At 49.5% G+C, this 13,755-nt stretch overlaps 1 protein-coding gene across 1 annotated transcript; it reads left to right on the forward strand.

Moving 5' to 3' along the window:
* Positions 1-896: 896 nt before the first annotated feature.
* LOC144140046 (uncharacterized) lies at positions 897-12,186 on the forward strand. The gene is made up of 2 exons (XM_077672253.1): positions 897-1,361; positions 12,109-12,186. Exons 1-2 carry the CDS (start codon positions 897-899, stop codon positions 12,184-12,186), a joined length of 543 nt encoding a protein of 180 aa, XP_077528379.1.
* The last annotated feature ends 1,569 nt before the right edge of the window (positions 12,187-13,755 follow it).

Consider the following 13,755-nt stretch of genomic DNA (forward strand, 5'->3'; position numbering starts at 1 on the left):
AACATTTCCAGCTTTTTCGTGGAAGGCAGGGACTTCTACGTTCTTACGGATCACAAGCCCCTGACGTTCGCCTTCCAGCGTAACCACAGCTCGTACTCGTCGCGTGAGATCCGACACCTCTCCTTCGTCTCAGAGTTTACTGTCGATCTCCGCCATGTCGGCGGCCCGACCAACACTGCTGCTGCCGCGCTGTCTCGCGTCGAAGCCCTTTCGACTTCACCCCAACCCATTTGCAAGGAAGAGCTTGCTTCTGCACAGCAACAAGACCCTGAGCTCCAGCAACGCCGCTCTGACACCTCCACGCTGACTTTCACAGATGTGCCGTTGCCGTTTACCGAAGGCACAATCACATGCGAGACATCAACCGGCGTCTCCCGACCTTACGTTCCACCGGCGTATCGTCGAGCCGTTTTCGACACCCTGCACGGCAGGAGTCACCCCGGCATCCCAGAAAAACACCTTGTCACAGCTCGGTGGTTCTGGCCCTGCATGAATGCAGATGTCCGCTGGTGGGTACGCACCTGCCTCCAGTGCCAACGTGTCAAACTAACCAGCCACACTGTCACTCCTGCCTCGCCATTCCATCCACCGGACAGCCGTTACGCGCACGTGCACATTGACCTGGCCGGCCCCCTACCACCGTCGCGATGCGGCACCTACTTGTTGACGTGCGTCGACCGCTTCATGCGCTGGCCAGGGGCAATCCCGATACCTGATATTACGGCGGAAACAGTCGCCAAAGCATTTGTTGGTGGTTGGGTGTCCCTTTCGGCTGCCCTGCTGTTGTCACCACTGATCGCGGGCGTCAATTCCAATCAGCCCTGTTCAACGCTCTCGCTGCCATCTTGGGAGTACGCCACATACACACCACCTCCTAACATCCGTCTGCCAGCGGGATGGTGGAACGTTTACACCACCACCTCAAGGCAGCTCTCACCACCTACGAGCCAAGGGAACACTGGGCCGACCACCTTCCCATCGTCTTGCTCGGACTACGCCCGGCTTTTAAGGCAGACTTGCAATGCACATCTGCCGAGCTGGTGTATGGCTGCCCTCTTCGTCTCCCGGGCGACCTCCTCACACCTCCGCCTGCCGATGGTCCTTCGGACCCCGCCGGTTACGTGGCTGACCTTCGTCGCCTTTTCAAGCAAATCCGGCCTATCCTTCCTCGACAACGCAGCGACCCCTCCGTCTTCGTGAGCCAGGACTTTTCTTCCTGCACTCACGTGTTCGTGCGCCACGACGCTGCCCTTCGGCCCCTCACTCCCGCTTTCGAGGGCCCATACCGCGTCATCGAGCGGCACCCGAAGACTTTCACCCTCGACATCAACGGCAGCCAAGACGTCGTCGCCGCTCACCGCGTAAAGCCTGCATACCTCGCCTCTTTCCGAGCCAGCAAGACCTTGCCCGCCTCAACAACCATGCCCAGCATTTTGCACGATCAACCGTCCAAAACTGTCACGTGGGCTCTAACAATGGCCTCCGGCTCTACGGGGGGGAGCCCTGTAGCGGCGCGGGTCCGCCGCGCCAAGACGACGACGACGACGAAGGCAGAATCACGAGGCGCGCGCTCACGTGCGCTCGCGCTGGAGGAATAAAAAATCGGTTCGAGCCCAAATGCTGTCGTGGCTGGTTGTCACTGCGCCGGTCGCGACAATGCGGAGCGAGTACTGCTGCTTGCTCAGATACTGCTGCTTGACGTTGTCGTTTCGAAGTGGCTTCTCGTTCTCGTAGTTCATGTTCCGCTGCTTGACGTTCACGAACCAACGCTGCTTCACGCGCTCGAAGTTCAGGTACTGCTGCTCGACGTTGTCGTTTCAAAGCGGCTTCTCGTTGAAGTAGTTCAGGGTCTGCCGCTCGCTTCAAACGTTTACGTTCAGCGTCGCGTGCCCTTCGCTTCGCAGCTTTGTCTTAATTGGAAGTAACCTTGCTGTGTGCGTTTGTGCTGATGCTAGTATGAGGTTGCGTCAGCGCAATCACAGGCGGGGCTGTTGCTTCCATCACACTGCATCTGAAGTCAACGGAGTCAAGCGGAGTCAACTGACGTCAACCGAAGCAAGCGCTGCACTGACGAGCGCAGCGCGCTACCGCTGCTTATATTCGCACTTGAAGGAGAGGAGCCTAGAGGAGGAGAGATGCGCAAGCGCCGAGCATGCGCGCTGTGAGTAGAAGCGAACACACGCGAAGCGCACGCAGCTGGTAGAGCGAGAGAGAGAGCGGAGAGAGTCACGCGCAGCTGTTGGAGAGAGGGAAGGAGGAGAGTTGCGCATGCGCAGTGTGAGTGCGGCACCGATGACGCCGACGCCGATGCGGGACAGGCCACCGCTATAAGATGCTCCGCATCTAAAAAAGAGCAAACGCTTGAAAGAACGGCAAGTGGGGAACAGTTCTATGCAATGCCTGCGATACCGGACTTGATATACGATGTAGAACAAAGACTAAAATTGAAGGTTGCAATTCACTGCGTACTCACCCTGCCTCGAGCAAAGCTGTTATCTGCCGACTGAAAAGGCGTTTTCACCGCACCTGACGCGCTAAAGCAAAGCGACGCGCGCGCGACTTTTGCGTCGGCGAGTGGGTTCACTTCGTACGCAGGCTGCTTGGCATGCACGCACGTGTAAAACTTTACGATGAGTGTACGGCTGCCCGTTATGCCCAAATAAGCCAAATAAAGCTGATACGGCTACTTCGTCGTGTGCATTCTCCCGGACGGCTTTGCAATGCATCACGGCCATAATAAACAATAGCAGTAACAGTTGGTCCAGCTAGCAATGCATAGCTAGTATATTACAACGCAGCGTGCGGCTCACGTAATTCAGTGCAGCGGCAGCGCACAACGCCTGCTTCGCCTATGAACCGCCGGCCACCCGGCCACTTCCCCCAACTCACCGCCGTCGTTTGCGGAACGTAAACGATACGTGGACGACGGGCGTGTACCGCTGACATCCCTCAGCGCTTGTGAAAACGGCACACCCTGCCTAAAATATCATCACGTCCTGCTAAAAAAAAGGTGCCTGACGCGTTTGCGGGCGGTTCCTAAGCTCCTATCCTAAAGACGCAGAACTAGCCATGCCTGATTTAACTAAGGCTACGCAGTGCTCACGGAGTTTGAAGTAAAGGGAAATGTAAATGTGATACGCCACACCAGCACTTTAAAAAAAGCCCCACCTTTCGTTCAGGATGCAAACCCAATGTCGCAAAGAAAGCACTAAGCGTTTCCTTCATAAAAGAGGTGAGCACGCGGCTGCAGAATCGCACGTGCAAACGCTGCAAAAGAGCCAAATGGCGGCTTGCGCTTGCGGCTTGGCCAGGATTGCCTTCATATCTAGCACAAAGAAGCCACGAAAATTTACATTCACAGCCATTCAACTTGTTTCATAAATAAAAGTTTGTAGTCAAATGTGTAACAAAATTTTAAAATTTTAATAGTGTGTTAGCTTAATTTTAAATATATGTATTTTTACTACTTGTGCCAACTGCCCTCCGGACCAAAAGATTCAGGTCATTCGGCCGCGATAAGCCCGAGTGTCGTCTCTTCTAATGCTTTGTTTCTCTATGGTTTCGGTGACATTCCAGCTTCTTAAGTACTGTTCATGCACGGGTGCCGCTGTAGTCGACGTGTGGCGCGCGTGAACTGGTACAACACGAGGCAATGACGGTGCAGATGAAATTGCGCTCAGCTGGACAGCCGATGGGCGCATTGCCGCAGAAGGGTCCAATGCGATAGGCACTGTTGGAGCGGACGGGCCCACAACGTCCTGGAGGCGTGCCAAGGTTGCACGCAGCGGGTGCGGCGTTGTCCCGATAAAGGCGGGATCGGTTTCTGTCCAAGCTCCGATATCAGTGACGGCGCTTGCTTAAACCAGCAACTGTAAAAGAACAGAAAACGGCTTTAGAAGAGACAGCATTGCTGCTGCTCTTCCATGTCTACAAAGATTGCAATGTCTTGCTTGCCTTGCATGCTTTGCGTTTTTTGTTTCAATCCGTGCCATCGCAAGAGGCAGCAGATGAACTTACTGCAACAGGGACTGTGCGATTTTTATGCAGACAGTGCCAGCCAAGCAACCAGCTTATTTTAAATGCAGAGCATTTCAGCAACTCACGATGTCACCCGCGTTGGCGTCCGCAGTCCGCGTCCGCATCGCTCCCCCTACACTATATAAATACTTGCCGGCGCCAGGTTTCGATCCTACGACTCTGCGGGCGGAACGCAAGGTGCACGGTACTCTACCAACTGAGCCACAAAGCCGACACAGAACGGAAGGTTACGAACGTGCCTTATATCCTTGACTCATTAACCGTCGGACAGAGCTGCGCCCTCTCCCCCGCGTCCTCCTCGCCTTCTCTCCGCTCGCAACGCCCTATCTCGCCGCGTTCGGTTCGGGCGCACAACAGGTGGGGACGTGCGCAACACCCTCTCTCGCCGCGTTAGGATCGCGCGCAAGAACAGGTGGGGCGCTCGCATCGCGCTCTCTCGCCGCGGTCGGTTCGCGCTTAAACCACATATGTCGTTCGTGCGCGCTGCGGTCGCTAACATCTGTGGCGTGACGTCAGCATCACGCGTTCGCGTGGTGGCGATTGCGGCGCTATAACACTCTCTCGCGAAGGGCATTGGATTGGATTCGATTGGATTGGCTTGGATTGGCTTGGATTTGGATTGGATTAAAGTGGATTGTGTTGGATTGTGTTGCGTCATAGCCGCGCCACGTTGCGTCATAGCCGCTCCACGTTGCGTCATAGCCGCGGCAGGGGGTTCACGGCACGTTCCACCATCGACTTCATCGACAATGTCTACGCTGGAAGACAACAATTACAACAACAACAACCAATACGTAATGCATACGACTTGCAGGCGCCCCCCCCCCCCCGCAGAAATGCTCTGCATTTGATCGTGCCCCTCGCGAGGGGGATGTTTCTTCTTTTTTTGCTGTCGCTGCCTCAGCAGTCGCACCAGCAGCCCCCTTACAACAGTCAGTGACGCGGCCCGTCTTTTCAGCAAATTATGCTCTCCCATAGAGGAGAAGAGTATTTTTGTGACCAAGAAAGCATTAAATGACTCCAACATGACTGATCGACAACCACATGAGAGTCTGACAGTCACGCATCTGTAATATCACAGCAAACTTGAAATATAACCTGCATATAAGCTTTCGTATCATGTAATGCACCGAATGAATGAAAAGTAAATAGTTGTAACAAGTTTTAATCAGAGAATGGGTGCGGTTAAAGTAACACACGCCTGCTCGCTGCATAACTGTTGGGCTATTGGCTGCAGCCTATTGTAAAATTTCAGCAGTTTTAAAACACTACTTCAAAAGAGGTTGATCTTTTTTTTCAATACATCATTGTCAGGTGTTTTGGGACAAGGTGTTGAAGCTGGGCCTTATGGTTAAAAAATGACTTTGGTCTGCAAAATGTTTACTGCATACTCAGCAATTGTTCACTGAGATTTTTATCTACTCTGTTCGATCTAATGCAGCCACTACAATCTTGGCTACGTAATCTTATATTGTCTTCTTGCATTCGTTGTTTAGAGTCTTCGGTATAGGGTGTGTGCACTGATTCTGCGACCTCACCACCAACGTTGTCACCTCCTTGGCAGCGTGGGCTCCATTTGCATGGCTGCATAGTGACGCACGGCCAGCGCTTTTCCCCACGTGAAATGTGTTTTGAGGCGTGGTGCTGGCATGTTCATTTTCGTGGGGGTTTTTGAGGCTACACTATTCGTGGGTGTGCGCACACCTTGTGGTAAAGAATGACCAGATATGTTTAAGCATCGAAGTATTGGACCCCACTGTTTCCACTTCCTACAACTCTACTTGACACGGGCTGCACGAGAAAAACGTGAGGCATGTCGGGTTCTTTGCTGTTTTGAAACAAAGGCTAGGGAAGTGCCCGAAGGCGGCCTGACAGCAGACAAAAAAATTACAGAGAGATTATTAATGATGGGATGAATCAGTTTCAAATCTGTTGGCCCACACTATATAGGGTGTATGACTGGGCTTTCTACCGCGCACCGGCGCCACCTGCGCAGCCCCGCCAATGCCATTTCCGGTTGCATTCTTTCTGCGTGCAGCGTGTTTCCCAACGCGAAACACGGTTTACGGATGGTGTTGCCAGGAACCTTCAAGTGGGCGGTTGGGTATTTTTTTGTCTGCGTGTTTCGTGGACTTGCGAATGCCTTGTCAGAAGGAGTAGCCAGCATTGTTTTCAGTTTGCAATAAATGAATCCGCTGTTCATGCTTTCGACAACTGCAGGCCAAAGCAACCCTAATGACAAAAGCAAGCACGCCGTTCATTTTTCGCTGCTTTGAAGGGACGCTACAGGAGTGTTTGAAGACGGTCTGACTTCATGCGAGTAATTCGCAAAGTTAACGATGATGAGGCTAACCGATACCGAATCTGTTGCGCCCATTTCGTTTTAGATGGGGACGATGCAGTGTCAGAGCTTTCACCTCGCACCTCGTCACACGCTTGAAAAATTACGTATTCTCACAATTTTCACTAATAAATCTAGCCAGGGTACCTTGTTGATCAGTCGAGCCCAACTGGGCACCCAGCCTGAACCTAGCTACTTGGAGTGCTTTTTGGTGAACGCGCACACATGCAATTGCTTGTCAGGTGATAGTGGCCATCCAACTCTTTCATCGTATTTGGCTGTTTTCTAATGACCAGGGGTGTTGTATGATAACATGCTCAAGCTTGATGTTGGGCTAGTTGGGTACACAATTTGCCTACTATAAAAGCTGCGCAGAGATCTGAAGACGTATGGAGATAGAATATCGAATGCTCTCGTTTGAAAATTGTCTCTGCGCTGTTCTCGAACTAGTCAAAATTTGTTCCAAGATCTTGTTCTTGCGCTTCGTCTACAATAACAACAAAAAACCTTAAAATAATCGTTGGAATCTTTCTTGCCCCAGGTTAAATCTCTGTAGTCATCGCTGCATATAGTTTCGTCACGTACATACCTTGCGATTTTTCCCGCGCAGACCCTTTGCATAACTTCTCAGCTTCATTGGGAGCTTCGGTGGAGGATGATCATGCGTTGAAATTATCAGACCACTATCGGCAAGGCACCATTTCTTCTCTTATACTCTTCAAAAAGCACGTTACAGGCCTGGTGACATGGTTAGTAAAGAAATGCCTCGTCTCATACACCACTACCAGGTAAAATATCGTCACAGCGTTGGGTGGAGAAATTTTCGTGACTAGAGCTATGGTCGTATGAAGCAACCCAAGAAATAAGGAAAGAAGCGCACGGGTAGGACACAAGACAGCCCGAAGTGGACCGGGCTATTCGGGCCACTGTCCGCACTTGTCCAACCGTTCAAACAGAGTCCGTGCCGCCGGGAAGTCGAGTAGCCAGTGCATACGCCATATTAAAGGTGGGGGTGATTTAGAACCGAAGCTTACATCTAATGTCCCGTCACATGCTTGAAGCCCTATGAAATTTTCAGTATTTAGACCATCCAGTGCACTTTGAGGTCGAGACAAACCCGACTGGCCACTGAGCCAAACCCGACTTTTGCTTCTTTTGCTTCTTTTGCGGCTTTTGCTTCTTTGAGGGCTTTTTGGAGAGCCGATCAACAAGGCCGCTAGTTAGGTAATTGAGGGTTTCCAATAATTTCTTTGCTTTCGCCTGTTCTCTAAAGATCAATTGTGTCCGGCAAGCTTCTTTCCTTTTAATTGCTGCTTCGTCTAGGCGCACAGACAGAAAACGCTGGCAATTTATTGTTGGAATCTTTTTCGCCCCACGTCAACGGGTCGTCACTACCGTACCTAATTTTTAACTCGTGCATACGAGACCTTTTGCATGATCGCTGAACTTCATTGGGAGCTCTAGTGAGAATGCATCAGAACACTGTAGCCAGAGTACGTCACCGTCTCATACTCCACTTGAAAGCGCACAAAAGGTCTGGATGGCTTGACAGCACTGGCACCTTGTTTGACCCAGCATGACCATATAAAAATCCCTGCAGGCCTGTGTGGATACATTTTTGTAACTCCAGCCGCGGCCGCTTGAGGCTATGTAAAAAATAAAGAAAATCAGCACACAACCACAACGCCACGCAGAAGATTTGACCGTGTCTCGAGTCTCTGGTCGAGCCTCTCTCCATAACCAGGCATAAACTAGGTCGAACCAAGAATAATCTAGGTTGTGCCCCAACCCTCGCTCTTTGCCCTGTGTTCGCGCGACTAGTGCGAAGCCACCCCACTTTTTTATTTTTCTGCATTAGGCTGTTCGCATACCTTGAGCGGTTTTTCGAATGCGACCCCTTTAAGTAAAATAAGCTTTCACTGGGAAATTTAGGGACAATGTAAATCAAAAATAAGTAAATTAACGGTGCGAGTTTTGTTGGCATAAAACTTGCCTTCCGGATTACTTTTGGTGGTCATATATATGTGTGTGCCATGTTTCTTATGGGCCTTTTTACCTCATTTCTTCGGAATGCTCTCAGATAAATTATTGTAACCGTAAAAAATAAAGATATTATTTACATTCAAAGAGGGCTAAGACAGCCTTCATATACGTGGCTGGGGCAGCAGCTCGTGTGGGTTGCTTCGATATTTTGTCAAAAAAACGCGTTACGCCCTATCTGTGACGTACTATCCTACCTGGTCATCAATAGGCCAGCAGTGTACTTTTGAGACTGTTATTGTGTCGACTTTGTGATGGTTTGTTCTGATGTTTACCAATACTAATGCATAAATTTTGTTATGAGCGGCATTCATCGTTTTCGCTGTACGCAGTAGAAATATTTTCCAGCATGATGTTCTTACTCATTAGAGCCTAAATTTACGTTTTTCATAAATGAGGTCTCACTTTTATATAATATGTATTCCGGTAATATAAGCACATGTCTTGATATTGTCACGACGTGACAGAACTGAAACGAAGCAGTTCGTATTAAGCGGTACATCTTATGCGGAGAACTATGAGAAGTAGAAGTGGCTGGAATATAGCCGCCGAATTACGGGAGTCGTGCTCTGGGAAAAAGATATTGAAATGTCTCACATCGAAGGACCGAATCATCACTCTCTACGCCCTGGCCCCTTCACTGTAAATAAAGCAATTCCATCTTTTAATCCCATAACAACTTGTTAATGTGCAGAGTACTGCCGACCCAGATCCTAAACGCGTCGGAGCTCTGGGACTGTGTGATTCGTGAATGCCGTGGAGCCTTGTGCTCGCATGCTTTGGGATGACGGAGCAGGCGCATCGCCCGACATCTTGCAGAGCCGACTGATATTGCCCCCCCAGAAAGCGATGCGACCATTGGCAGCAGCCGCAGAGACGGATGCACTCAGAGTTCTCCACTCGCTGCCGCCTGGCTTCACCAGCGCAAACCACGTGCCTTTCCTGTTAAGGTCGAGAAAGGTGTCGAGAAGTGGCTGAAGCACTCCCAGAGGGTTAGTAAGTGCAACCGGTGGGATCAGACGAAGCAGCTGGTGAACGTTTTTTTTCTTTTATTCATGGCACCACCCTGCTTTGGTTTGAGAATCATGAGGCCGCACTTACAACGTCGGCTCACTATGTTCATAAGATAAACAACTCTTTGGTGACTCGATTTCAAGAGGAAAAAAAGGCAGAGCATACCCTAGCGAAACGAGTACAGATCTTAGGTGAAACGTGCACGAATTATATAGAGGAAGTGTTCAAGCTGTGCAGCGTCGAAAGTTTCAAAATCTCCGGTGAAGATACAATGGGTCACCTTCTAAAAGGCATTGCCGGGGTTGTGTGCAACTTTCTGGCCAAGGAAGATTTAGCCTCCACCACTGATGTGATGCGCCATTTCCGCGAATATGAGGCGCGGATGACTCGGCGAATTACAGAGAAATTTGGCCGCCTTGCGAAAGTGACGACCGTTGCCAGCACTGATCCCAGTTCTTCAGAAGACACCGCCTTGCTTGTCCGCAAATTCGTTAGAGGTGAGCTTGGCCAGTAGTTTAAATCCATGGCAGCCTTTTCCTCATGCGCCTGCTCGGTGTTTCCCGGGGCAGAGCTACAGAGGTCGCTCGAATGACTACCACAACATCTGGGAGACTGCTGCCTCCTGCAACCTTGGGCTAGGCAGCCCGGCTTCGTGTAGGACGAGTTGACGAACCGGCCATGCCCCGGCTACTGCCGCTTCCAGAGCCTTGTCACCAGCTTAAGCGGAAATGTCGTATCACCTTGTCGTAAGGCCTTGGCCTTACGTGCTGCACAGCGGTCTACGCGGCCACATTTCCCGCTTTTCTACGCGGTGCCAGCGGCGCGGTATTCGGCTTACTCAATTTTAAGTTGAGGGGAAAGCTTACCTTGTTGTAGTTGTTTCAGTTTACCCTGTCCTAAGAGGAACTCTACTCGCTCATTTTGCAAAGCAAAAATCATTTCCTGGCAGTCTTATTTTATTAAGTGATATGGGCACGCATTCTAAGCATTGATGAATACTCGGCAATGCCAAAAGTTCAATTTCGCGTCTCTTTGCACCGTGTCATGTGCTGGAGAAAACGGCCTCCATAAAATTGTGTTCGATGAAACAACGTCTGGTGAAGAGGCTTCAACAAAACGACGTTCTACAAAATAGAATTCGGCAAAACGGGATTCAATGGCATGGCGTCTGGTGATACGGCGTCCGATAATACAGCGTTCGGGGAATTGTCCCGGCTTCGTGATTGACAAACCTCGCCGAGGGCCGCTTAAGTACTGAACAAGTTCGCCTGTATCAGTAGATTACGCTGGCGAGAATTTACGCCTCCTCAGCTAGAGAAACGCTGGCAGCGTCGGCCATGATGTGCAGACGTAAGAGCCATTGTTGCCAGAGTGAAACCGCGTAGCGCCAACCGTTTACGCTCTAGACCGCAATGGTGCCTTGCTCCTACTGTGTGACGCAATGGCTGCGTAAAGAAAAAAAGGTAACGCGTAAGAGAAGTCGTAATATTAAGCTAAAACGGAAGACTGGGCGAGTTGGTACATGTTCATAATAACAGCGCTACCGACACAGACAGAAAGAAGAGGGCACAAACACGCCGCTGACTAACAACTGAGTTTTATTGCTTAGGCCAGTGGTTTTTATACACACATGGGCGAAAACAACAAAAAGGAAAAAAGAGAAGGAAACACTAAATTAACACGCGACCATATGAGAGCGTGAGCGTGGCATCATGCTGATTTTACGTATATTCACAAGTTAATCTGCTTACGGGGCAAGAAGTACGATGAACACAAAACACAAGTCCATTTTGTAATCAGTTTAGAAACAAGACACAGATTACCAGGGTGGGCTTACTGCACTAGAAATCTACACTCTTTTTCTGTGAGGGCGATAGGGTGCTTATGCATTTATCACCTAACTTGTTAATTTCTGTGGCCTCTAAGATTTTCCGCACGATTTGGCTGCCATGCGCGCCTATCACTACGCTCTGGTCAAAAGGGGGCTGGCATTTGCTAACGCAATCACGACAATGCTGGGCGAGGTGACCACTGAACGTTTTTGAAACATTGTTATGGTGTTCCCGCAGCCTATCATTAAGGCATCGGCCAGTTTGGCCGACGTATTTCTTGCCGCACGAGAGAGGCACAGAATAAACAACTTTTTCTGTGCAGGCAACAAACTGCTTGTGATGCTTCGTAGTGCACTTGTTACACATAGTGAGACGAGTGTTAACTTTACGACACATTTGCGACAATTTCAGGGGAGCTGAAAACACAACTTTCACATTGCCGCCTTTTCCTACTTTTTTCAGGCCATGAGCAACTCGATGCATGTACGGCACCACTGCAATGGTTTCCTTCTTTTGGGAGCTGGACTGAGGCTGTTCCTGCTCCTTTTCTTTCTTCTTTACTTCATTTAAAATGGACTCCGCTACGGCTGGCTGCACACACGTTGGGTACCCCGCGGCCGATAGGCGCTGTGTTTGTGCCTCAAAACTGCTCTGGATGGCATGGGGGCAGGTCGTGACAGAGTCCTTGAAGGTCACCTACTTGGTTCTAGCGTGGCAAAAGTGTTTCGTTTTGTAGACGATTATTTTGTGTTGTTCAAAACTGATGCTGCAAGTTTCCCGTCTGTGCTGACTTAGGTCAGGGGCAATTTCGATGCTTGTATGTCGCCACTGGTTCTGACCCAGGAAGAGCCATCAAATGGCTCCATCAAGTTTCTGGATTTGAGACTCCGGCTGCTAGACCACCACGTATGCTGGCAGTAGGACCCGCGTGGCAACAAGCCGCCCCTTCCTTATGCGTCGGCTCACACGAAACTCGTGAAAAGAGCAATTGTCAAGACTTGTCTTGGCAACGCGCTAAGGAAATCCTGCCCCCATGCCATCCAGAGCAGTTTTGAGGCACAAACACAGCGCCTATCGGCCGCGGGGTACCCAACGTGTGTGCAGGCAGCCGTAGCGGAGTCCATTTTAAATGAAATAAAGAAGAAAGAAAAGGAGCAGGAACAGCCTCAGTCCAGCTCTCAAAAGAAGGAACCCATTGCAGTGGTGCCGTACATGCATCGAGTTGCTCATGGCCTGAAAAAAGTTGGAAGTGGCGGCAATGTAAAAGTTGTATTTTCAGCTCCCCTGAAACTGTCGCAAATGTGTCGTAAAGTTAACACTCGTCTCACTATGTGTAACAAGTGCACTACGAAGCATCACAAGCAATTTGTTGCCTGCACAGGAAAAGTTGTTTATTCTGTGCCTCTCTCGTGCGGCAAGAAATACGTCGGCCAAACTGGCCGATGCCTGAATGATAGGCTGAGGGAACACCATAACAATGTTTCAAAAACGTTCAGTGGTCACCTCGCCCAGCATTGTCGTGATTGCGTTAGCAAATGCCAGCCCCTTTTTGACCAGAGCGTAGTGATTGGCGAGCATGGCAGCCAAATCGTGCGAGAAATCTTAGAGGCCACAGAAATTAACAAGTTAGGTGATAAAAGCATAAGCACCCCATCTATCGCCCTCACAGAAAAAGAGTGTAGATTTCTAGCGCAGTAAGCCCACCCTGGTAATCTGTGTCTTGTTTCCAAACTGATTACAAAATGGACTTGTGTTTTGTGTTCATCGTACTTCTTGCCCAGTCAGTAGATTAACTTGTGAATATACGTAAAGTCCGCATGATGCCACGCTCACGCTCTCATATGGTCACGTGTTAATTTAGTGTTTCCTTCTCTTTTTTCCTTTTTGTTGTTTCTGCCCATGTGTGTATAAAAACCACTGGCCTAAGCATTAAACTCAGTTGTTAGTCAGCGCCGTGTTTGTGCCCTCTTCTTTCTGTCTGTGTCGGTAGCGCTGTTATTATGATCGTAATATTTGCTAATTTCTCTGAATACAACGCAACGTTGCTCGCCAATCAAAAGCCGGGAGCGCTACAAAACCAACGATTTTTTAGTAAAAGCAAACTTTGATTCAGCCTTTGTTGTACCCTAATTGCGTGGGATTAAAAATTGACCCACTGGAGCTCTGGAGCAAAAGTAGCGGTACAGTCAGAACCGGTTAATGCCCTGAATAGGCACAAAAATTATAAACTGAGGAAAAAACACAGTTACTTCTTTACTAACTTAGGTGTAGATAAGCTAGCCAAACAAATTTTCAAAAATTCAAAACACGAGAACTAAAAAAACTATTTCACGAAAATTAACCGACAGAACCAAAAATAGGCATCTCGAACAAATAAAAAAAAAACTAATGCTACATGAAAAGAGCGGGAAGTAATGTGAGAAATACGCATAACAGAATAGCGAAAATGAGTGAACCGTGGGACAACCTGCATTCCTAATGAATGCATAA

The sequence above is a fragment of the Haemaphysalis longicornis genome, unplaced genomic scaffold (genome assembly GCF_048455015.1).
Source record: "Haemaphysalis longicornis isolate Haplotype H1 unplaced genomic scaffold, Haemaphysalis longicornis Haplotype H1 scaffold_5, whole genome shotgun sequence".
Lineage (NCBI taxonomy): Eukaryota > Metazoa > Arthropoda > Arachnida > Ixodida > Ixodidae > Haemaphysalis > Haemaphysalis longicornis.